Raw genomic sequence first — 25,756 nt, 5'->3', positions numbered from 1 at the left:
GTGTACGTTGGTGGCCGCCCCACATCTCCACGGCAATCGCGGGCGCGCTCTGCGCGGGCACGTTGGTGGCGGCGTGTTCCCGGGAACACTGCTCGCCACTGATGCTGGTAAACAGCCATTGGCCGTTTACCACGCAATTGACTGATCATTCCAAATGCAGCCACTGTGCCCAAATACAGACACTGTCGCACACACTGTCCCCAAAAGCAGACATTGTGCCCCAAACGCAGCCACTGTGCCCAAATGCAGCCACTGTCCCCAAACGCACAGTGTCCCCAATATTGTGCCCATATTCTTCAGCTTTAAGGCCCCTTCACACTGGGGTGGTTTTCAGGCGTTGCAGCGCTAAAAATAGCGCCTGTGTAGCACCTGAAAAAAAACGGCCCCTGTCACTCCAGTGTGAAAGCCGGAGGGCTTTCAGACTGAAGCGGTGCGCTGGCAGGACAGTGAAAAAAGTCCTGCTAGTCACATCTTTGGAGCGGTGAAGGAGCGGTGTATTCACCGCTCCTACCCATTGAAATCAATGGGACAGCGCAGCAATACCGCCGGCAAAGCGCCGCTGCAGCGGCGCTTTGCGGGTGGTTTTAACCCTTTTTTCGGCCGCTAGCGGGGGTTAAAACCACCCCGCTAGCGCCCGCAGACCGCCGCTAAAACGACGGTAAAGCGCCGCTAAAAATAGCGGTGCTTTACCGCCGACGCCCTCACAGCCCCAGTGTGAAAGCAGCCTAATAAATACACTGCTTATTGTTCAGATTTAATAAATACACTGCTTATTGTTCAGATTTAATAAATACACTGCTTATTGTTCAGATTTAATAAATACACTGCTTATTGTTCAGATTTAATAAATACTATACATATTGGTGCTGCCGATGATATAATAAAGCCATCATTAGTGAGTGCATAATTTTTCTGGTCAGTAATACAAAATCCCGCGCACAACATCCATGTTAGTGGGGTGGGCGGGACTGCTGATGACGTCCTGAGCATCTGTTCAGCTCCGCCCGCCCACCAGCATTTCTCTGTATAATTTTTAACCACCGCTGAACTTACGATCTTGCGCATGCGCCGTTCAGATCACGGACTTGGCGCATGCGCAGTAAAGGCCCGCCGTCAGCTGTTAGAGTGACGGAGCCTCACCGGAAGTGACGGGGTGAGGAATTTTTATGAGTCGCATGAAATTTTACCACACCGGCTGCATTACCCCCCCCCCCCCCCCCCACTGGATGTGATTGACAGCAGCGCGAGCCAATGGTTGTGCTGCTTTCAATCCATCCACTATAGCCAATCAGCGGCCAGGCTGAGCAGTGAAGAGGACATCAGGGGCAAGCACAGGACTTGAGGGGTGAGGTAAGTAAAATGGGGGGCTGGGGGAGCCAGCACTGTCAAATATTTTTTCACCTTAATGCATTCTATGCATTAAGGTGAAAAAACATCTACTTTTACAACCCCTTTAAGGTTATTAACCGATTAATTGAAACAATAAAATCGGCCAACTTATCAATCATGGAAATAGTTGCAGCCCTAAATAATTGTTGATGTTCGTGGATACTAATTGAAAAAGGTATTAAAAACGGCAATGTGCAACGCCTCTGTATTGATGGTGGCATTGGGGACAATTAGACACCAGCGGTCCAATCGGGTCTGTTTTTTTTTAAAGGCAGACCCGATTGGACACCATTTTCCTCTCATACTTAATTTAATCAAAATTAGGTGTGCACAGAACCCGGTTGTACACCACCATGCATCAGACACCACCACCCGCCCCATGACTCCGTAGTTACTTTCAGAAGGATTCTCTATTAATGCGTGGTTAGTTGTTTTATGGCCTGATAGTTCTTTCAACTTGTGCATACCATGTTTATGTTATTAATGCCGTTACTTGTCTTTACCACCTTTCATTCCCCAGAAGGGTACAACCACCTTTTGCTTGTTCCTAAGTCAATTTCTATTGTTTGTTTTATTTTTAAGATGCAGTGAAATGATAACTTCACAGAATATACAAACTGTTGTCCATTTACACTCCCCTACATCCTACCACATCCGCTAAATACAAATGAATGGGATCCATTCCCCTTCCTTTTGGGCAGATCAGATAGCAGTCATGTGTAGACAGACAGCTGGTCTATTTACATCCAACAGCCCATAGGAGCAGAGTGTCAGCGTCTGCTCTGTACAAGTGAAGGGACACAAAACTTGTTATCCAAATGCTCACAGGGGGATCATTGGACAGATTCTCCCCCCTACCCCCCTGAGCAAGCGGATTCCTCACCTTGTGAAAGTGGAGAGAGCAGCTCTACACATAGAAGTGTACAATAAAAGACAATTTTACGTCATAAAATACATTTAAATGTTCGAGGGTATATAAAAAAAAAAAACCCCACACACAAAACACCAGAAGACAGTGACTTTTATTTAAACCATTTTATTTAAGAATCCTACATTGACAAGTCTTGTAAAAAGCATCCAAACACAAAACACGTATCTGCAGCAAACAGCATTCTGGGTATAACGTACAAACCAAAACAGTCCCAACACTCTAGAAAAACAGGAGCATTTCACGCCACTCCAGAGCGTTCACCACCCACCCCGCCAGCATCAAATGCAATTCACAGAGACTCACATTATCAGTGAACAGAAAAGAATGCACACCTCATACAGCATTCACATTCAATAGACGTTTTCAGGAAAGGGGGGGGAGGGGAGGGGAGGGGGAATTTCATTTTTTGTACACAAACTGATTTCAAACAATAACCTTTTAGGCAGGAAAGGCCTCAGTCTTCCATAATGGGCAAGTCCTCTGAATGCAAGAAACATTCGTACGTTACTGGCTCCCACTGCTCTCTGCACACAATCACCAAGGTCAATGGATCCAGAGACACATCGTCACCTTCATGTTAAAAATATATATATTCCCATAATGCACCACCAGGTCTGCGCACGCGCTCTCGGTTCTCGCTCATACCCAAGCCTCTCATTCCTTGGTACCACCAATCCCACCAGTTCAAGCAAGCCTTCTGGTTCCACCTCACAGCCGTGCGTTCAGAAGCGCTGGCACGACTTCCATGAAAATAAAAGTAGCGGATTAAAAAATGGCTCACCCACCGTTCTAAAGAAAGGCCGCAGAGGAGGCGTTCTTGCAGGGCAATACGTGTAGGGGGAAGAGATCCAGCGTGGCTTATTAAAGAGAGCTGCTTGCGTGTGCCAGGTCCCGGGCAGACAAAAGTGAGGAGCAGAGATCAGTTGACGAAGCAGTGAACACAATAAGGGAAGACTGTCCTAAACATAGTCAGAATCGCTCATTTACATAATGGAAATAAAAAAACAAAACAAAAAATAAAAATAAAGTTATACATTAGGTAATGCCAGTAGGTTTTCTTCAATGTGCAGCTTTGAAGCTCACGCACACACATCTATCAGCCATCTCTCTTTACAAAGCAGGCACAGCTGCACACTTGAAGAAAACCTTCAGGATAAACGATCATTTTACAGTATACTTACCACAAAATTAGGAAATGTTTGTTCACCCCAGTCACCCAATACACTTCATCTACAAATTATTTCTACATCCCCCACCCCGACGACTTTGATTCCATACTTGAGCCAAAGCCCCCATTGAACCCAGTACCAGAACCAGCATTTGGTGAGCCCCAGCCTATAGCACCAGAGTTTGAGCCATAGGAATTACTACCTGACCCAAAACCTTGTGTCTGGTCCCTGGGTGGATTTCCCTGGCCCTGAGTATTGGCCTGAGGTCCAGGCTGGTTCTGCTGGCTAGCCAGCATACCCATCATGCCCCAGCTACTTTGAAGGGCTGCCTGAGCAGCCGCCATCATAGCTGGGTTGATGCTAAAGGCCCCAAAGTTCATTCCACCGCCACCCCCCATATTGTTTGGTTGGTTGTTACCAAGAGCACTGCTGTTTGGCCTATTGTTAGGGTAGCCCTGGTTCCCAAAGTTTGGCCCTGGGAATCTTCCACCCCTATCCAAGGGTGCTCGGTTGTTGTTGTGTTTGGGTTCTGCTGTTGACACATGAACGCTGACCCCTTTGATGATGAGGTCTTCTCCACACAGAGATTGTGCCACCTGGAAGATAAAACCATCAACGGTTATTTACCAAAAATCCATCTGCTTTGTGCCAATGTCCCAAATTTTGCCATCTACAAGAAATGACTGAACTAGAACATGTACATGCAACACTGTTTACAATTTTAGTTTTAGATCCTCTTCACACTGATCAGTTTTTCAGAGAGATAAAAAAAAAAAAAAAACCCATTACAGAAGAAAAAAAAAAAAAAAAATGCATGCATTTTAAAAAAGGGATTGTAAAGGGAAGAATTCCCCCCCCCCCCCCCCCAACTATAAATACCCATTTAAAATGGATGCATTTTTAATCAGCGTGTGTTATTTGTTTTTTTTTGTTCCGAGTTTTTTTATTTTTTTATTTTTTTTTACAAAAAACATCTATACTTAACTGCTCTGTGCAGCTGCAAAACCCTTTCAGGTCCCCCGCTGTTTGCTTCCAATTGGGGGGGGCCCACATTTGTGCATGCTTGCACCTGAGACCTGCTGCTGTGTCTATTAACACAGATGGTGGGACTTGGCCCCATCCCCTAGTCTCTGGCTTTGACTGACCGCTTTGGGAGCCAGTACCCGGGGAAAGCCAATGAGAGTCGGAAGTGAGGGGAGAGAAGAGCTGCAGATGTGATCAAATGAGGGCTCAGGCAAGTAAAATGGAGGGGGGGGGGGGGGAGGCTGTCACCTAAAAACTTACCAAAACGCAATGAATGCTTTGGGGGGGGGGGGGGTATAGGGGCTTTACAACCACCCATGTAACTCTTAACATCAGTCAGTTGCATTATTAAAGAGTAGCTTTCTGCATTTTATGTGTGCGTTTAAAAAAAACACACCTCCCCATTGAAAGACGCAACTACAGTTGCATTTTTTTTTTATACAAGTCATGCATTCTATGTTTCACAGGTACACCCTCTACCCTGTCAGGCAACCAGAAAAAAAAAAAAATAATAAAAATTGACCCACAAACTGTAGTTCTCCCAGGATATATGCCATCATTCAAACACTGCCCTGAATACATAAAAACCCACCCCCCACCCCCAATACTTACCCGATCTCAATCCACTGCTGAGAATCTGTTCATACAGAATCAAAAAGCCTTTTTACACAATGCAGAGGATTAACTCCTCAAGTTCCAAAATGAGTATAACAAGCATGCTATTCTGCATATACAGACTGATTTTACTGTTGTTGGTCAACACTTTTTTTTTTTTTTAAATAGCTTTGCATTTATTAGTGTTGGAGTTCACTGTATCAACATCACTTGTGTTGGTACAGCCATATGTGTTTTCCTTGCCAAGTTGAACGTAAAAAAGAAAAAACCTTCTAGTGTATATACGGGGCTTAAAGACATTGCACAAAACTTACTTGGTCATCTGCAAATGTGACAAAAGCGAATGCTCGGAAAGGCTTCGGGATGAACACATCTACAACTTCCCCATACTGAGCGAAGAACTGGCGAAGCTCTTCAGCACTCATGTCCTCTGTACAGCGGCCAACAAAGACTTTTCGGCTGCGCATTGGCTCATCTGGGCTTTGCTGTTAATAAAGGGAGGAGGGAAAAAAAAAATAATATACAAGATGTAAAGAACACTCCATAAATAAACTAACTGCTCATGTGCCTGAGGGGGGAGAGAGAGGGGGAGTGAACAAAGGGATTCTAAACCCCGAACATTTATCTTAAAAAGTGGTTGTAAACCCTACCATATACCCAGTGAAGTGATTGGCCTCAAGGGATACACAGATGATAGAAATCCTTCTACATATGTTGTACCTGTTTATCTGAATATTCACTGCAGAATTTATAAAGCTTGTCTGAGTTCAAGGGGGAGAGAAAAAAAAAAAAAAAAAACCCACACTGTTGCTAAACAATAGACACTGGCAGGGAAGGGGCAATAAAGAGGGTTAAGTGTGTCCCTAGGGGGTGCTTTCTAACTGTGGAGGATGAGTACAGAGGTCTTGTTTACTCCGAATGATCGTCAGGTCGGCAAGACCTGTCGATTGGTCCCCGCTGTGTCCAATCAGCATGCCACAGACCCCGTGCACATAATCACGCAGAGGAGGACCGTCCTGCTGCAGAATCTGTGGCAGTCCAGACGTGGATAAGGTTAAAAACCTTCAAGTAGAACTATGCCCCTCACCAATCCATACTTACCACAGTCCTCGCTCGAGCCAGTGCTGTGCTCATTTGTAGAGGCTCTCCCCTCTCATTGGCTCCCACTGCCATCAGTCAAATCCTGTGATGAGGGAGCAGGGCCGAGCTACCCTATCTTTACATGGACAGCATGTGTGCCTCCGCAAACAGCTTGCTATGAGGGCACACAGAGGATCCAGGGGCACCCAAGAAGGGAAGGTTCTGGGCTCTGAGCAGATAACAGGTTTAATAACGGAGTGTAACACCCCCCTTACAATCCCTTTAAGGCCACATACACACTGGACATTTTTTTTTACAGCAGCTGTTTTTGGCTGTAGATGTTTATTTCTACATAAATGTCAATAAAACACTCAAACGTCACGATTAACTTTTTCGATCCATTGGAGAAAATTTTTATCTTGGGGGGGGGGGGGGGGGGGGAACACCCACGCTAAAAACGTTGAGTGTGCATGAGGCCTAAAAACTGAGAAAAGAAGAGATTTCCAAACAGCTATCTACAAACGAATGTAAAAGTGCAAATGGCTTTTTCATGTACTTTAGTAACTGTCTGCCCATATGGGAGGTACAGGCAGACCATGGTATTGAGAGTCTGCAGGAGCCTGCCACTGCACCCCTGATCTGCAGGCTCCTATGGAAAACAAACATTTTTATTATTTGCAGGTAGAAAAACCTTGTTAGTCTTACCGGTAACGGTATTTCCAGGAATCTTCCAGGATAGCTCAGTTGAGAGAAGTATGGCTCTGCCTTCAACAGGAAACACAAACCAAAAAGATTAAATAGCTCCCCTTTACCTTCCCTCTTCATTTGTAAGAAGTAAAAGAACCTTCACCAATGTGCACAAGGGAAAAAAAAAAAAAACCCCACACACCAATTCCAACAAACCCATATACTCCCAGTGAATAATACAAACAAAGAAACTGGGTGGGAATATATCCGCTGTCCTGGAAGATTACTGGAAATACCGTCACTGGTAAGACTAACCAAGGTTTTCCCTAATCATCTTCCAGGACAGCTCACTTGAGGAGATCAATAAATCCTACCCTTTGGGGGTTGGGGGGGTGGGAGGGGGCCACACACTGCAAAACCTTCCTTCCAAAAAGGATAAATCCTGGCTGGATAACATCTCCACTCCATAGTGCTTTATGAAAGCATGTGATGAAGACTACACTGCTTCTCTGGCAATATCTTCCCATGAAGCACCTGCTCTTTCTGCCCAGGATACGGCCACATTTTGTGGAGTGTGCCCTAACCTTGGGTGGCAACTGAAGCCGCAAGCTTGTAGGTTAGACCAATAGAGTCTCTAATCCACCTTGCAATCGAAATGTTTGAAGTAGAAAGGCCCTTCTTGGAACCCCTGTATAAAATACAATTTTTGCCCTTGGTAACTTCAAACAACCCAATTAGGCACCGCTTAAAGTCTAAATAGCAACCCTCTGTGTAGCTGCTTTCCGGTTCACATGGGGGGGGGGGGGGGGGGCAGAAGAAAAAACCCTACTCTGGGCCAAACAGTTAGCAAACCACAGCTCGCTATGAAACAGCATGCACCAAAAAGCGTATACTGGGCCCTTTTAAAACAGAGAAGTGTACAGGAAATTCATTATTGCACTTCCAGTCCGGCGTCATATTGGAACACCTATGGGACAGACTGTACCCACAAGTGCTTGGTCCTACCCATGCCATAGTGGTACAACCAGCCTGCAGTACACAGCACCACCCCCCAACAAGAAGTGATGCAGCCACAGCCATCTTGGTCCACCCATCCATGTCACTGATCCTTTCTACACAAACTACCCAAGCCACAGGAGACACAACATGTAAAAAAATAAAATAAACACCTCCACACACACACACACGGGGTCCAATAACCACAATCGGCAGAACCAAAGGAAAACAAACGCGACACAGTGTACTTCTGTATGGTTCGGAAACACAACTTCTTAAGAGGGAAGGTAGGGGAGCTATTTTATGTTTTTGGTTTGTGTTTCCTGTTGAAGGCGGAGCCAATCATCTCAAGTGAGCTGTCCTGGAAGATGATTGGGGAAAAGTGCATTTACAGCGCACAAAGAATAAATTGACTTTTGCCTGCAAACAAATGTGCATTTAAAAGAAAAAAAAAGTTTTTTAGCCTTTAAAGATATCTAAACACGCAAGACACTGCAAATATGACATCTCCTCACCTTAGAATTAGGCAGTTTGCAATCACACCATCTGCCGTCTATCATGTGCCGCTGTGACATCACTTTCACCTGTGTTTCATAGTCCGCAAAGCGAACAAATCCAAAGCCTTTTGAGTGACCTGTTTTGGCATCTTTTTTAACCTGAATAAATAAACCACACACAATTAAACTGATACATGTTTTTTTGTTTATTTAGGCGCTACATTAAAAAAAAAAAAAAAAAAAAAAAGGGAAAGAAAATACCTGAACCATGATTACTTCTCCAAACGTACTGAAATATTCTTTAAGGTCCTGCTCTGTCGTTTTCCACGGAAGTCCCAACACAATGAGATCGGAGGTTTTTGTAACGGCACGTTTTATTTTAACAGCTGAAGAAGCATCGGTTTCATCCATCTTCCTCTTGTTGTCTAACAGAAGTAAAAAGTATTTATTTTTTTTGCTATACTTAAAATGGCTTAATACAATTGAAACCCAAAACTCACCGACTATACAACTTACGTAATATGTAAACCCAAGATTTCATATTCCTGATATGTGGCTACTGTACCATGTACTTTTATGAAAAAAAAAAATTATAAAATATATATATTAATTTTTTTTACTTATACTGTTCTTTGCATAGAATCCCTGGAGTTCCTGCTAGTCCCTCTGCTTTCCTATTAAAACTAACCACACTAGGCATGAGAAGAGCAGTGTGGTCAGTTCTATAGCTATGCTGGAAACCGAGCCTGCACTCCTCAAATGACATGTCCTGGCGCCCCCCCCCCCCCCCCCATTCACTGTGAAGCTTAACCACTTTCAGACCGGACCATTTTGCTGGTAAATGACCAGAGGTCTTTTTACACTTTGGCACTGCGCTGCTTTAACTGGTAATTGCGCGGTCATGCAATGTTGTACCCAAACAAAATTTGCGTCCTTTTCTTCCCACAAATAGAGCTTTCTTTTGATGGTATTTGATTGCCTCTGCGATTTTTATTTTTTGCGATATAAACGTAAAAAGACCGCAAATTTTGAAAAAAAATGATATTTTCTACTTTTTGTTATTAGAAAAATCCAATAAACTCAATTTTAGTCATACATTTAGGCCAAAATGTATTCAGCCACATGTCTTTGGTAAAAAAAAAAAGTCAATAATTGTATATTTATTGGTTTGCGCAAAAGTTGTCACATCTACAAACTAAGGTACGTTTTCTGGAATTTACGCAGCTTTTAGTTTACGACTGCCTATCTCATTTCTTGAGGTGCTAAATTGGCAGGGCAGTACAAAACCCCCCCAAATGACCCCATTTTGGAAAGTAGACCCCCTAAGGAAATTGATAAGAGGCATGTTGAGCCCATTGAATATTTAATTTTTTTGCCTTAAGCGATTGAATAATGACAAAAAAAAAAAATATATATATTTTTTTTTTTACACAAAGTTGTCACTAAATGATATATTGCTCACACATGCTATGGGCATATGTGAAATGACACCCCAAAATAAATTCTGCTGCTTCTCCTGAGTACGGGGATACCACATATGTGGGACTTTTTGGGAGCCTAGCCGCGCACGGGGCCCCGAAAACCAAGCACCGCCTTCAGGCTTTCTAAGGGCGTAAATTTTTGAGTTCACTTCTCACTACCTATTACAGTTTTGAAGGCCATAAAATGCCAAGATGGCACAAAACCCCCACAAATGACCCCATTTTAGAAAGTAGACACCCCAAGCTATTTGCTGAGAGGCATGTTGAGTTCATGGAATATTTTATATTTTGCCACAAGTTGCGGGAAAATTACAAACTTTTTTTTTTTTTTTTTTCACAAAGTTGTCACTAAATGATATATTGCTCATGCATGCCATGGGCATATGTGAAATGACACCCCAAAATAAATTCTGCTGCTTCTCCTGAGTACGGGGATACCACATATGTGGGACTTTTTGGGAGCCTAGCCGCGTACGGGGCCCCGAAAACCAAGCACCGCCTTCAGGCTTTCTAAGGGCGTTACAGTTTTGAAGGCCATAAAATGCCAAGATGGCACAAACCCCCCCCCCCAAATGACCCCATTTTGGAAAGTAGACACCCCTAAATTTAGGGGTACACTAGTGAGACTAGGTAATAAATGGCGGGTGCCCTGAAACTATAAAAAAATAACTAACCAACCAGCGTCACCTGTAACAGTTATATGGTGATCACTGGTGAAAGGGTTAACTAGGGGGCAATCAGGGGGCTTTATGCGGTAGTATATGGGGGTCCCTGGCGCTATAAAAAGCTGCGGCGAACCTAAATACCTACCTGCCTAACTAGCGTCACCTGTGACACTAATACGGCGATCAGAAAAATGATCGCTTATTAGGCTGGGTTCACACTGGAGCGATGCGGAAACGCCACGAATCCGCGGCGGGTTCCCGCATCGCATGCCTCCCGGCGGCAGTTCACACTGCCCTATGCGAACTGCTGGGAGTGTCAGTGAAATGTTACTGACACCCCCAGATCAGTTCGCATATCGCAGTGCGATCTGCAAACTCGGATCGCATGGTGTGAACACCCATGCGATCCGATTCTGCTGCGGGCCAAAAAAAGGGTCCCGTGCGAATTTGCGGCGGGTGCGGCGAATGGCTGAACTCGAATCGCACAGAGATCGGATGTGATTTGCACTGCAGTGCGGTGCGAATCACATTCGTTCTCATAAACCGCTGCAATGTGAACCCAGCCTTAGTGACACTGGCGAGGGGGGGTGATCACGGGGTTAAACCTTTATTGGGGGGGTTAGGGGGTACATTAGAACTAAAGGGGGCTAACCCTAACAGTTATTACAGTCACAAATGACACCAATGCAAAAAATAAAAATAAATGACATTGGTGTCACTGTGACTGGGGGGCAGGGGTGTGAGTGTGCCTGGCATGTTCTACTGTGTGTGTAGAGTGTTGGTGCAACTCACCGATCCGCTCTCCTCCGTGTCGGAACGAAAAATACCGACACGGAGGAGAGAATACATCACTTCCTCTCCTGTGTTTACATTACAGGAGAGGAAGTGATGTCACGGGGGATTTCTATTCGTCGGGAGCGATCGCGAGGGGGTGGCCATGAATGAATGGCCGCCCCCTCGTCCCGGATCGCTCCCGGACGAAAACCGACCGCCGCAGGCACCGGGCGGGGGCCCGATCGGGCCCCCGACCCGCGGGAAGGCAGGGACGTACAGGTACGCCCATATGCCTGCCCGTGCCATGCTGTCGATGTACATCGTCGTGCGGCGGTCGGCAACTGGTTAATGTGCTGCTGTTTCTCCTCCCTGAGCTCTATGCAGCTGAGAACACAGGGAATGTGAGAAAATATTAATTATACAAACACCCCCTCCCACTTTTTTTTTTTTTTTATATCTATACATAAGGTTTTGACTCTTTTAAACTGGGTTGTTTTACAAGGTGAAGATTTGCATATAGTTTAAAAGGACGGTGCTCCCGCCAAGAGAAAGGGTTATATGCCCTCCTGACAGCAGAGTCCCACCTTACCCCTGTTCCAGCACTGGAGAGGTTACACTTCTAAAATAAAATGACACTTCTAGCAGTAAGGCAAGGGCCTAGGGCCTCATACACAGCAAGCGTTAAAATGTCACTACGATAAAAGCGGTCTGTATATGCATTATTGCATGCCTATCATACGTTCTCTGGAACCAAATTAGGCAATCCTCAGTATGGGGGGGGGGGGGCGCAAATACCTCTGATCGTAGCTGTGCGGGTCACATGACTGACATCACACACATACATATAAAATTAAATGACAGCTCACTCCCTCCCTCCATGCCCACCAACTACCAAAACACTTTGTGGGTCATTACATCTTGGAGTGATGCAAGAACTGCCTACCACATAAAGCATAGACACAGACTTTAGGGGACTTAAAGCCAAGTTACAGACATTTCTGTGTTTATTAAAAGTCAGCCCCCACAAAAAGGGTAGCCGCTGACTTGGTTCTCTCCCCCGCATCAACAGTGTGGGCACTCAGCTGAGACTGTTTGCGGCTTCACTATCAGGTACACCCCCACACAAGTCACGATGCGCGTCCTGAATAACCAGTCGGTCTTCTGGGACCTGCGACGTGTCGCAGAAGATTGCAGGGAGGGGGGCAGAAAACTTCCACTCAAATCGCCTAGGCGGCCAGAGCAGAGGATGGAGCTGGATACCTGTTAAATTCTGACAGGATTCGCACATGAAACGGCAGAAAAATGCTTCACGCGTGTATATGCACATTAACGCTAGGTGTGGCAAGCACTTTAGTGTGAATTAAAATCAATGGCTAGAATAAATTATTTTGGCCAATGAAATGAATGCCCAATCGCGCGACACACCTAAATGCGTTTTTAATGACATGACATTTTTAATGACAAAATGTTACTGCCAGGAGGCAAGGCGTTTAGAAGGGTTGTGCAGTGTACGAGGCTGGATTCAAATTTGGTGCAAGTTCGCACCACTGAGTCCTTGTAAATGGGCAGCTTTTGCTAAAGCATAGCTTACCTGCTGTTTTCATGCAGTCAAGCTGCGCTTTCCAATAGACTTCCATGGAGGCCCTGTAGTTTCGGTGAGGTTTCAAGCCTATGGGTAAGTGCAGCTAACCCACATCAAACGCAGGCATGAGCTGAGTGTTCCCTATAGCACAGGGGGACAGCACTGGGGTGTGCAGCCGCCTAAAGTGACAGAATCCACCCAACAAATACAGAGTACTTTAATTAGCACGCACCTTTTGGGTAATTGACAACATAAACGAGATTTCCCCATCCAGTCTCTGGTGCATGAAGGATTCCTTCCACTAATCTGACTCCACGCATACACTGATTCACTGGATTCCGATATCTAAGACCACATGCGCCAGGAAACTGTGCCGTAACTGTTGATAGAAGGACGGTGCCATCATCTTCAGAGGGAATTTCCATTGGTTCTTCATTCTCATCCTCCGCCACGCGAATATATTCCATTTCCATGGTTGCAAACTAAGGGAAGAGAATAACACTTGATTATTGCTACCTGTAACCCTGTTGAGAAAGATTTTCACCTCTCCTGTCCCAGAGACACCAGGATAAGAAAATGAGGAGCATGTGGCACTATGACAGGCAGATATAATGTAATAACATGACAGGGGTTCTTACCCTTCCCCATATTACTAAAAAGTGTTAAGTTCCACCATGGAGAAATTAACCTTCACTTCCTGTCTCAACATTGGGGACACAAACTGAAAATGTGGAAGGTTATAAACTCCGTACACCCACCATGGCCATCAAAGTGCCATGCATGCTCCATGATGGATAGTTTTCTGATCTTCTTGCATTCAGCATTGGCGTTAAAAATGAGAAATAAAAGCAATTTTTGTTTACATTTTGGATAAAGAGGGATTAGACCTCCAGTCATGTTTTTAGTGCGCTGACCCCAGCATTAGGGAGATTCACCCTCTCCATTTGATAGAAGGGTAAGCTTAAGGACCTCTTAAGGACCAATTCAGTGTGCGGTGACAGACGTTTTACTGAATTATAAGACGCCTGTCACCACAAAGACACCCAGATCGTTTGCTGCTATGGGTCTCATCCAAACTACAATGTAGCCTATTGTTGTGGAAAATGCCAAATCGCATGGTAATGTACAGGAGCGCAGCACATAGCATGGCACTGCCAAGCATCGCTTTGAATGAAGTGTACATATCACACACCCCTGCCCCCTACCACCACACCCATAACACTTTTGCACAGGCTGTTAAAGAGGAAGTAAACCCTGATGGGTTTACTTCCTCTTTCATTCCCTGCAAAGGCAAAGCATAATGGACTACTATGCATCGCATAGTAGTCCATTATGTGTCACTTACCTGACACAGGAGCCAGCGAAGTCACCTCTGTCCCCTGTAGTCCGGCGCATCCATCTTCTCGGTGGGGTCTCGTAGCTCCTTCGCTGGCATTCGGCAAAGCCGCGATGACGTCACTCCCATGCATGCGCGCCAACACGCGTGGCATCTTCGTCATTGACAATGCCGCGCTCAGTGCGCCGCTGTCTACGGCGCATGCGCCGTAGACAGCGGTGCTTGTCTTCGGGTAAATATCTCCTAAACCATAAAGATTTAGGAGATATTTCTTGGACCAACAGGTAAGCCTTAATCTAGGCTTACCTGTAGGTCAAAGTGGTTTGTAAGGGTTTACAACCACTTTAATAAGATGTATGTTCTGTACACTTTAAATAAAGCTGGTACAAAATAAAAATGGGGGGCCTCGGGGGAGACATGCAATGACACACCTCACTGCCCCCTACTACATGGAAATGTACAGCAGTACAGTGCATAGCATGCCACTGCTACATCTTACTGTGAATAAAATGTACATTTTATACACTTCAAATAAAGTAAAAAAAAAAAAAAAAAAAGTCATGTGATGCAAGGAATCACACACAACCGCCCCCATAACCAGTGGCAATGCAGAGCACATGGCACGGATGTACATTCCCATCAATGAACTGTACATTTTGTACACTTTAAAGCGGAGTTCCACCCCCCCCCCCCAAAAAAGGGAATCTCTCTCTCTCTCTACCCCCCCCCCCCCTTTGGCACCTCTCAGGGGGAGCGGATACCTGTAAAATCCAAGTATATGCTCCCGCTTCCAGGGAAAGATTGTGGCAATCTATGCAGCAAACTACGCAATGTCAGGGCTTGCAGGATGTTAAAAAAAAAAAAGCCTTGTTCAAGCAGCATCTTTGGAGCAGTGAAGGAGCGGTGTAAACACCGCTCCTGCCCATTGAAATGAACGGGCAGGGCAGCGTGGCTATACCGCAGAAATAGTGCTGCTGAAGCAGCGCTTTGTGGTGGTTTTATCCATTTCTCGGCTGCTAGCAGGGGGAGTAAAAGGCCCCCCGCTAGCGCCCACATAGCATCATGAAATTGATGGTAAAGTGCTGCTAAAAATATTTACCACAGTATCCTCCGCCCCCAGTGTGAAAGGGGCCTTAAAAGTAGAAGTACGCCCCCCCCCCCCCCCCCCCATTTTGGAGAAAGCAACGGAGTGTTATAACCCATCAATCCCCCCCCCCCCCCCATCATCTCTGTCCCATTGCAGAGACTTCCCCCTCACTTCCTGTCCCATACTCTAACAGGAAGAGAGAGAAAATCGCCGCAAGTTAAAAAGGAATTTCTTGGGGACCCCAAACTCACCACAAGCAGTGTCCCCATTAGAAGATTTCCCATCTATTCATTTTCTAGAGACAACCCAAAATTTGGGGAGAGGGGGGTTGTTTACTTTCAATGATAACCCCCCTATACATTGTAAAGCGCTGCACAAATCGTGTATAATTATAATACAGGGCAAAGAGGGTTATAAGGGAGACTGCAATAAAAAAAAAAACTGACTGGCTCTAATCCCTCTCCACTTTGGCATAAATTGGGGGGGGGGGGGGGGGGAGGAAAGAAGGAGGGGGGGTTATTCCTTTAGTTATACTTTAACACATACCAATGTACAGCGCATAACACTGCTGTACATTGTTGTGAATTGCACGTTTTGTACAGTTCAAATAAAGTTGGTACAATAAAAATAAAAGATGGCGAGAAGCCATGCGATGCCTCACACTGCCCCCTACCGCCGCACTCGGGAACACACGGCAACGTAGAGACGCACAGCGCATGGCTTTGCTGTGAATGAAATGTACATTTCAAATAAAGTTTTTACGAAACAGAAAAAAAAGGGAGATATGTAATGAATGGCGCACCGGCCCCGGGAATGGATAGCGGGCGCTCTGTGTGAGCCCGGCCTAGGTTAACCCTTCCCTGACTAATCCCTTTCCTCAGCGCCCACGCAGGCCTCCGATCCCCTCCCCCCCCCCCCCATAACTAGGCCTCAGCCATGCGGCCTCCACTCCCGTCCGCGTACACACCTGCTCCAGTGTAGAGTAGAAGGGAGAATTCCCAAGCGAAGACCCGACACCGTACACCCGGGAAGCACACAACGACCCGGCTCTCACCTCCTGCGAACTCAGCTCCCGCACAAAATGGCGCCCGACCACCTCCGCTCCAATCCTCATCTGCCGAGAGGAACCTACCACCGGGGAGGGGGGGAGCGGAATCGATCAAACCGATCCCCGCTACCTCCTTCGCTCAAATATTTCGCCTCCTCCCAGCCCCGACAGGGATATCACGCAAATTGGGATGGGATGTGTCGGGGTTGTGCGCGGTGTGGGTTGTCAGGGAGCGGGGAAAGGGGAAGCGCGATGCTCCACCCCTCCGGGAGGTGAGAAAGTGGTACGGTCTGCGTCTGAGGCGGACGGCAGCCCGCATGCGCAGATTATGTGGCATGGTTCGCCCTTCATTGTTCTCAAATATCGCGTTTAGAGACGTTTATCCTCCAAAGACAAGACAAATTCCATGCAATGTACGAGGATTGTCACCCATAGACACATACAGGAGAGACATTCACATATAGAACTGACAATGCTCCACCCACAACGTGTACAGACCTCGGATCATCACCGCTCGGATCATATACCGTCCTCTGTACAATGCAGAACATTTATCAAACACTTTCTTAGGGATGCTTTTTTGTCAGGCAGTGTAGGCAGAGCAGTATGGTAATTAGGGGCAGAGCATCCATTTTTGTGGGTGTATCCGGTGATAAATGAGTGGTGGGCGAAGCGCGTCACAGGGGGGAGGAAATGTGCATGGTCCACGTTACATTAAATATTGGGCTTGGCTTAAAGGGGGTGTGGTTAAATAAGAGTGTTGACATCCGCCTGTCCATAGCGATACCTGGACCTTCCCATCAGACTGAGAAACTGACCTGATTGGACAGAGCTACATAAAAACAGGACAGACCATGTTTGTGTAGCACTAACTCCCAAAGGAGCTGCTGGTTTCATTTGGGCCTGCACTCTATCAATAACACCACTAACTTGACTCAATCCCCTTGGCACAGCTGCGGTGCAATGCAACACAATACAAATGCTGTATTGTAACCTCAGGATCCACTGGCTCCACCTGGTGGGGAAAAACAGTACGCCACAACACTGGATACTTAACCAGAAATATATTTTACTGTAGAATATTCAAATCAGGTGGTTACAGAAATTGTGCTGTCGTCCCAACATAGGACGACAGCACAATATATTTCAATAGGAACAATTTAAAACAAAAAATAAATAAATATATATATATATATCGATTAATACCTGGGAGCTCCCCTCACTTTAAAAGCTATGAATGAGATCTCATTTAAAGTACTTAGTCCATGATCTTCTTTCTTCGCTAGCTCAAATAACTCCTTTGTAATTTGTAATCCACAGCTTATGAGAATTAGGTTCAGGTACTCCTGGTGTGGCTCCGATAACTAATTTACCACGCTTGAGGCGTCAGAGTAAATAGGCCTCAAGCCTGCTCAGTGTCAGTCGCTCTGCTCCTCCTCCGCAGAACTACAAATTCCAGTGAGGCCTGTATGTGAGTCTAACTGCGTGTAAAAGTTAACAAACGATGGGCCGTAACCCGCTCACCAACTGGATCGGAGCTCAGTGTGGTAACTTGGGTCCCGTGACTGCAGCTTGCTTCTCTGTCAGCTGGGCCAGTCGCTCTGTACAGCTCTGCTGGATGTATCCGGTCCTCCTCTGCTCCGATGAGTGTCGCTGGACCTTCTCAATCCGGTCGCCGTATCTCAGGCACCATCCGCTCACTCCACAAACAAACTGAGTTTCGCTCCGCAATGGCTGTGGGCCGCTGTCTCTAGGGAGCCTCCTTTTAGATCCGCACAGGCCGGCAACGCGATCCCAAGAGACCTAAAATGGCCACTCGGGTCCCTTTTATCTCCTACCCAGCATGCACTGCTTCAGAGAGTGTTCATGGGTAGGTCACACAGACTCCTGGGCAATAAGGTTAACCTTCTCAATCAAAACATCAGTCACTTCCTGTATCAGTCTTTTTGTGTTTGTTCTGAGGTAAATAATCATAATAGTGCATTACCTCATTTAGTCACTAGATGGCTCTAAATGCTGAACCTTAGCAATGTTCATAGACTTTATATTAAAGTATGCAAACACATATCAATACACAAGGATGTCAGCGCTACACACTCCCCCCACTTTATCTCTTTGGTCCCCAAAGAGGCTCAAATTGCTAGCTCTATCCTGTATTTTAGCTTCTATACAGTCATATAATACAGACAGAGGAGCTTCCCACCAGTTGTCATATGATGGGGAGCTATCCTGTGCACTCACAGCTGATACTGCCATGTCTGGTACAGATGTGCCAAGGGGTGAGGTGGGGTTGTCCCTTACTGAATCAGTAGTAGAGGGACCAGGCGATTCAGGGTTTCTCTTGCTGACAAACTGAGATGTTTCAGAGCATTCACCTAATGTATCATAAGTCAGTCTGCGTGGTGGGCGAATGTCTCTATTTGCTCTTTGCACTTTCGGGGTCTCCATTTCTTTTTGACAAATATCTTCATCCCCCTTCTCAGTGTCTGAAGGTGGAGAGTGAACAAGAGTACTGGGCTCTTCTGTAGGATGAGTTGCCGGCACAAATTCTGGGGCTTCTGCCCTGAGAGTCCCATTATTATCTTCCTCCACTTCTGAAAACATATCAGCATCTGTTTCTGGAGTTTCTGTAGGCCACAGCCAACTCATCTCTACTTCTTCATCTTCATCTACAGAGGGTGCAAGCTGCGATCTGGTTATTGGCCTACACACATCAGTGGATGTGGATGGGAGTTCCTCCTCTGTGCTTATTCTAACTGCCTCAGTGAGAGGTAAGAGGTGATTCCGATGCCAGGTCTTCACTGGCCCAGTGTTTCCTTCCGGCTTAATTTCATACACCGGGAGCCCTGGAAGTTTCCTGCACACCACATAAGGCTGGTGATCTCCAGCGATCAGCCAGCTTATGTTTGCCTGGGATGCCTAGATTCCTCAGCAAAACCCGGTCACCTGGTTGAAGATCTTGAACTCTCACTTTCAGGTCAAAGTTCTTCTTGTTCCTGTTTTCTCTAGAGTTTGAGGTGGCTTGGGCCTGCTCGTAAGCTATCTTCAATTTCCTTCTCAGTCTATCCACATACCCTCTATGAGAGGTCTCTGATGTGTGATCCAAGGAGGTACCAAAAGCCAGGTCCACTGGTAATCGGGCTTCACGGCCGAACATTAATCTGTAAGGTGAATCCCACGTGGCATCACTTTTGGTGCTATTGTAGGCATGGACCAGTGCAGTGATGTGTCTACTCCAATCGGGTTTCTGCTCGGCAGTCAATGTTCCCAACATATTCAAGACACAGGGGCAGACTGACCCTTTGGCAATTTGGGCACTGCCCGAGGGCCCAGGGCCACTAGGGAGCCCCATCAGGGTTGCCAGCCTCAGTAAAACCAGGGACAGTATGTAAAAATCTGTGTTTTTTTTACATCTGTCTCTGAAATGTCCCTTACCAACATCCTTTTGGTCTAAAAATCCAGAGATTATAGCTGCCCCACCTCTCCAGTACCTTCTCAGCCAATAGAAACATGTCTGTGTATACTGTGTGATTGTATACTGTGTGATGTGTGTGTGTGCTGTGGGGCCCCATAACCTCCTATTGCCTGGGGGACCCATGAGTTGTCAATCTACCCCTGTCAAGACAAACAAGATATTTGGGGGCACACCCTAAAAAAATGCATAAAGATGGTGCTGCCATAAGACCATACAACAGAACAGAAATATTACAGCGCACACATGCAAAACTAACATTTACCCCCAGCAAGGATTTTTAAATCACCTAGACATTTAAAAAAAATAAAAAAAATTATCAAAAAATATGGGGATTTGGTCACACCATATTGCTATATGGTGCTTAAGCCCACTTACTGCCACAAAGTACCCCATGATTAGTGGGTCCTACACTATCCATAGGTTGGGAGATCCTGCTTCTCTGAACCATGGGAGCTATACTCCTCTATATGGGAGAACATGAGGTCTCCACCATGACACAGGTGGTAACTAATGAGAGGTACTTACTGAGGGAGTGGGATGCTCCACCAAAAAGGATTTGGTCAGAATCCATACAATAGATAAACAAGATATTTGGGGGGCACACCCTAAAAAAATGCCTAAAGATGGTGCTGCCATAAGACCATACAACAGAACAAAAATATTATAGCGTACACATGCAAAACTAACATTTACCTCCAGCAAGGCTTTTTAAAACACCTAGACATTTAAAAAAAAAAAATATCAAAAAATATGGGGATTTGGTCACACCATATTGCTATATGTTGCTTAAGCCCACTACTGTGACAAAGTACCCCATGATTAGAGGGCCGTGTTGAATCTTTCCGGTTGATAAGGAGTAGTCCTGGACTTTTTTTTAATGCCCAGTAGATCCAGCAGTCTTTTGATCAATCTGCTCTCAAAGTCCCTTCCTTGGTCCGAATGTATCCTTTTGGGTAAGCCATAATGGACGAAGAACTTCTCCATGATAGTCTTTGCCACGATGGTTGCTTGCTGATCTCTAGTAGGGAATGCCTGTGCATAGCGGGTAAAGTGATCTGTTACCACTAAGATGTCACCCTACCCACTCAGGTCAGATTCTAAACAAAGAAAGTCTATGCAGACCAGGTCCATTGGTCCCTGGCTTTCCAGATGGCCCATTGGGGCAGCCCTCTAGGGCAATGTCTTCCGTTGTATGCACCGGAGGCAGGAATGACAGTAACTCTCCACTACTTTCCTCATGTAAGGCAGTAGAACCTGTCCCTTACTAATTAAAGAGTCCTCTCAGCTCCCAAATGGCCATGGTGATCGTGTAGAGCAATCAGTACCCTTTCTGTGCTTTTCCGGCAAGAACAGCTGCCACTTCTCCTCCAGATCATCAGAGGGGCCCCTTCGGTAGACCTCCCCTTGTTGCAACTACAACCATTCCCATTCCTTCAGTAACAGCCTGGCTTCCTTTTTTGTGCTCTTCTGCAGTACATCAGACTGTTGATGTTCCAATGCCTTCAACACCAGTCCGCACAGTGGATCTTCCTCTTGATCTCTTCTGAGATCCTTTCTGGATAGCTTGGGGAGACCTTCTTGTACAACCTGAAAGACATTGCAATAGCACCTGGGGACTCCCACTGAGGACACTCCTACTTCTTCAGCTCTGGCCCCTCCTTTTCCTTATCGACTTGTCCCTTCACACAGGGCACTTACCCCTTCTGGAGTAAGCGGAGTCCAGTCTTCTGAGGGATTTTGAGGGTCGTGAGGCCTTCTGGACAGAGCATCCGCATCTCGGTCACCAACCCCTGGTCTGTACTTCAGGCTGAAGGTAAATGCCGAAAGAGCAGCTAGCCACCTGTGACCAGTGGCGACTAGCTTCGCGGTGGTGCGGTGGTGAGCAAGTAAGTGAGAGGGTTGTTGTCCATCTTCACTATGAATTCAGCCCCATACAGATAGTCCTTCAGCTTATCTACTACTGCCCACTTTAGAGCCAGAAATTCAAGCTTGTAAGTCAGATAGTTCCTCTCGGCATGAATCAAACGTCTGCTCACATAGGCGATAGGCCGCAGATGCCCTTCATGCTCTTGGTAGAGCACTCCTCCCAGTCCGTCTCCACTGGCATCTACATGCAGCTCGTATGGCTTGGTGGGATCTGCGTAGGCCAAAACTGGACTAGTGGTAAGGCTCCACTTGAATTGTCTGAAGGCTTCCTCACATTCTTGAGTCCACTGGTCCTGGATGGACTTTTTTTTTCTGGGCCCTTCTTTTGGCTTTCCTGACTGATCTGGGTTTTCACTAGCCTCTTCCTGATTCTTCAGAAACTCAGTGAGTGGGTGGGCTATTTTTGTGAACCCCTCCACGAACCTTCTGTAGTATGAGCAAAACCCCAAGAATGACCTGAGTTCAGTCACATTGGTGGGCCTGGGCCAAGAAGTGACAGCTTCTAACTTCTTGGGATCAGTTGCCGCTCCCTCTTCGGACACAATCTGCCCCAAATAATTCACTGAGGGCTGGTAGAACTGCCACTTTTCCATAGAGAGCTTCAGGCCTTCCTCATGAAGTCTCTTCAGGACCTTCTCCAGTGTTCCTCGTGCTCTTCCAACGTTCTTTCAAACACTATGATGTCATCCAGGTAGACCAGTACTTCAGTTAAGTTCATGTCACCCACTGTCTTTTCCATCAACCTCTGGAAAGTTGCTGAGGCCCCAGACGGCCTTGCAGCATCCGGTTTAACTCGAAGAAGCCCGCTGGGGTGATAAAAGCGGTCTTTTCTCTGTCCTTGGGATACATGGGGATCTGATAGTACCCACTCTTTAAATCCAGCACACTGAACCACTTTGCTCCCGACAGACTCTGTAAAGCATCCTCTATCCGAGGTGTGGTGTACTGGTCAGGAATGGTCCTCCGGTTCAGGGTCCTATAGTCAATACATAGGCGTAGAGACCCGTTCTTCTTCCTGACCACCACTATTGGGGAGGCATAAGGACTCCTGGACTCCCGGATGATACCTGTTCTCTTGAGTTCAGCCAATTGTTCCCTCAAATCTTCCAATGGAATTCGCCTAACCCTTTCTCGAAAGGGCTTGTCTTCCTCCAGTCGAATTAAATGGGTGGCACTCTTTGCTAATCCCACATCAAACTCACTTTTTGAGAAAGCGTCTCTCCATTTTAGAAGTTGGGCCTTAGCTCTTTCCTCCAGGCAGGAGTAAGTGGCATGTTCTTTGGCCAGAATTCTTCTTGAGGGATCTCTGCTGCTGATCCTTCCTTCAAACTACCTGTCGAGACTGCGGTTGCTGGGCTAACCTGTCCTAACAGTAGTCTGGATGGCACCCTCACTGGCACAGCTGCTGTGCTATGGACACTGACTGGGACTTTGCTGTGAATCCTCTTCAATGCCCTGGTGGGCAACACTTCTGGAATACATTCTAACCCCTTCTTTTCTTCCTGGCTTGTATCTTCAAGGACAATGAAGGGACCTGGCTTCTTCCAACTTAGCTTGAGGAAGGCCCTCAGGCAGACTACTTCACCGGGCTGGTTGAACTTCTTCCCCTATCCAAGAGCCAGATTTTCCCCACTCCCTTTTCGGGAGCCTCTTTCTCCTGCTTAAGATCTCGGTATGCCTGGGCCAACATTGGATGTATTTTAGTAGAGGGGGGTCCCTTCTGAAGCACAAGCGGTATAAGAAGCCTTCTCACTAAATCAGTGTTCGTCCCAATAATGAAGGAACTTTTGTCAGCCCCTGGGGGACGACACCACACCACGACCAAGGTGTCAAACGTCTCAGCCTCTCCTGCTGTAATTGGGTCGAACGTGAGCTTGACTGTTAGGTAACCATCATATGGGAAGTTTTGAGTGCCTAACCCCCATATCTCTAGTGTTTGAGATGTCGATCGTAGAAATCCATATATAATAAGGTCACTTGGGCTCCAGTGTCCAGCAGAGCTTTTGTATAGATTCCTTCTACTTGGATGGGGACAATTGGGGAGGGTCCCACCAGCTTAGGGGGAATCCCACTGAATGCGGTACCTTTGGCATGCTTGGTGGCTTGTATATTTTCGCCTTAGGTTTTTGGGGGTCTCTCTCTCTTCCTCCTTGGCTTCTCTGCGGCCCCAGAGACTTGAGATGTAGGAGTCGGTGTGAAGTTAGTTATAGCAACCGGGCGACTTCTGTCTGGGGTTTCACCAGACGGTTCATCAACATTGTCATCATTTCCAGTATTAATTTTTGGGTCTGGAGTAATTTCTCCAGTCCCATCTGAGTTACCGAGTGTCTGAGGGGACATCTATCTGCTGCACCTTAGGTGTTAGAAGATTGAAGTTTCCTCTGTTTTTGGTCCCTGTCAATCTCCATCTTATCTGCTTCATTTACTTTCTCAAAGAGTACTTCATCCGGAGTTGAGAGATCTTCCAAATACTGCTTCAGTTGCAGCTTGATATAGTTACCGCTCAATCCCGTAGTCACAGATCTCTGGAATTTCCTTGGAAACTAGCTCGGCTCCAAAGTGTTCTCCGATTCCTTCTTCCTTTGATGCGGACAGCAAACGGTCCTTGAGCTCGATGGCCCGGAATAGGAAGTTCTGAGGAGTCTTTTTGCTATCCTGGGTCATATTTATCAGTCTATGATACAGCTCAGTGGTATCTTCCTCATAATAGCTTTTCAGTATCCTCATTAACTGGTTCAGGGCCAATCCAGTCTCTCTTTCCAACATGCCCCTGACACTTGAACCTGGGCTGATGGCATAGATCACAGCCTCTCTAATTTCGGATTCCAGATATCCTTTCTGTAACCCCAACTCTACTTGGTGTAGGAGGCTGGTGTAAGACAGTTTGTCCTTCTGGCCTTTTTATCCTATCTGACCCTCAATGCGGAAATCCTTCCATATAGTTACTTCCTGCAAGCGACCCGGGGCGCGTTTCTTCTGTACCTTCCCAGGGTTGGGCGTTATCTGGCTGTCTTTCTGATCCTCCAGAGCGAGGTGTAACCCATTGATGCTTTCAGCCATCAAACTGGAGGTCTCCTAAAACTTCTCCTGTATGTTACGGTACTGACGCTTCAGATCAGCCAGCTGTGGTTCTGCCTGTGACTTAACAGAAGCCCCTGCTTTCCTGCCTAAAGTTTCCAACTGCTTCTGATTGGGAGAGTCCCCTTCACGCTTGCTGGGATGTGTCAGTAGGAATTCTGTCTTCTCTGACAATTTTACACTGGCACCATGGAAGTTTACAGGGATATCCTGTCCCCACTCTATCAGTGCGTAGGTTCAATAGGTCCCATGGTCTGGTCTCACTGCGACCACGTAAGTTTTTTTGTCTGGGGACAATGCTTGTACCACCTCTTTAACTTGTTTCTCTTCCCAGTCGCTCCCTGGGAGTTCAATGGCCACGCTCGCTTCTGAGCATGTCCCTTCTGCTTCGCACCATTAGACTACTTTGATGGGGTCCATGGTAGCACCATGGGGGTGGGCTTCCTTGTAGAGTGACAGGATCCCAGACGAGCCCCCCAGGTGTAGCACTAACTCCTGAAGGAGCTGCTGGTTTCATTTGGGCCTGCACTCTATCAATAACCCCACTAACCCCACTAACTGACTCAATCCCCTTGGCACAGCTGTGGTGCAATGCAACACATAACAACATAATACAAATGCAAAGTACCTGTATTGTAACCTCAGGATCCACTGGCTCCACCTGTTGGGGAAAAAAACAGTATGCCACAACACTGGATACTTAACCAGAAATATATTTTACTGTAGAATATTCAAAACAGGAGGTTACAGAAATTGTGCTGTCATCCCAACATAGGACGACCGGCGCTCAGTGTGGTAACTTGGGTCCCGTGACTGCAGCTTGCTTCTCTGTCAGCTGGGCCAGTCGCTCTGTACAGCTCCGTTGGATGTATCCGGTCCTCCTCTGCTCCGATGAGTGTCGCGGGACCTTCTCAATT

At 46.4% G+C, this 25,756-nt stretch overlaps 1 protein-coding gene across 3 annotated transcripts; it reads right to left on the bottom strand.

Moving 5' to 3' along the window:
- Window positions 1-2,409: 2,409 nt before the first annotated feature.
- Window positions 2,410-16,493, bottom strand: TARDBP (TAR DNA binding protein). Of its 3 annotated transcripts, none has more exons than XM_077458006.1 (7): window positions 16,367-16,493; window positions 13,122-13,371; window positions 8,649-8,812; window positions 8,406-8,546; window positions 6,913-6,972; window positions 5,442-5,612; window positions 2,410-4,085 (listed from the first exon to the last, which is right to left on the bottom strand). In XM_077458006.1, the coding sequence occupies exons 1-7, from the start codon at window positions 16,424-16,426 to the stop codon at window positions 3,564-3,566; spliced, it is 1,368 nt and encodes a 455-aa protein (XP_077314132.1). In that variant the 5' UTR covers window positions 16,427-16,493; the 3' UTR covers window positions 2,410-3,563. The 3 variants fall into 3 exon arrangements, with proteins under 3 accessions (XP_077314132.1, XP_077314130.1, XP_077314131.1); XM_077458004.1 differs by having other exon boundaries at window positions 16,280-16,441; XM_077458005.1 differs by lacking the exon at window positions 6,913-6,972 and having other exon boundaries at window positions 16,280-16,441.
- Window positions 16,494-25,756: the final 9,263 nt, after the last annotated feature.

This window comes from Lithobates pipiens, unplaced genomic scaffold, assembly GCF_037356315.1.
Source record: "Lithobates pipiens isolate NorthernLeopardFrog02 unplaced genomic scaffold, aLitPip1_a1.2 Scaffold_27, whole genome shotgun sequence".
In the NCBI taxonomy this organism is placed as follows: Eukaryota; Metazoa; Chordata; class Amphibia; order Anura; family Ranidae; genus Lithobates; species Lithobates pipiens.
Note: the sequence above shows the minus strand (reverse complement) of the source record. Positions and strands in the feature narration are given on the sequence as shown.

Excerpts from the sequence above, each read along its gene's own strand:
- TARDBP (XM_077458004.1), bottom strand. The coding sequence starts at position 16,426 with ATGAGGATTGGAGCGGAGGTGGTCGGGCGCCATTTTGTGCGGGAGCTG. Across the intron at positions 13,372-16,279 it reads TCTACTCTACACTGGAGCAG|TTTGCAACCATGGAAATGGA; the intron begins GTGTGTACGCGG and ends CTCTTCCCTTAG. Across the intron at positions 5,613-6,912 it reads TCCTGGAAATACCGTTACCG|CAAAGCCCAGATGAGCCAAT; the intron begins GTAAGACTAACA and ends CTTTATTAACAG.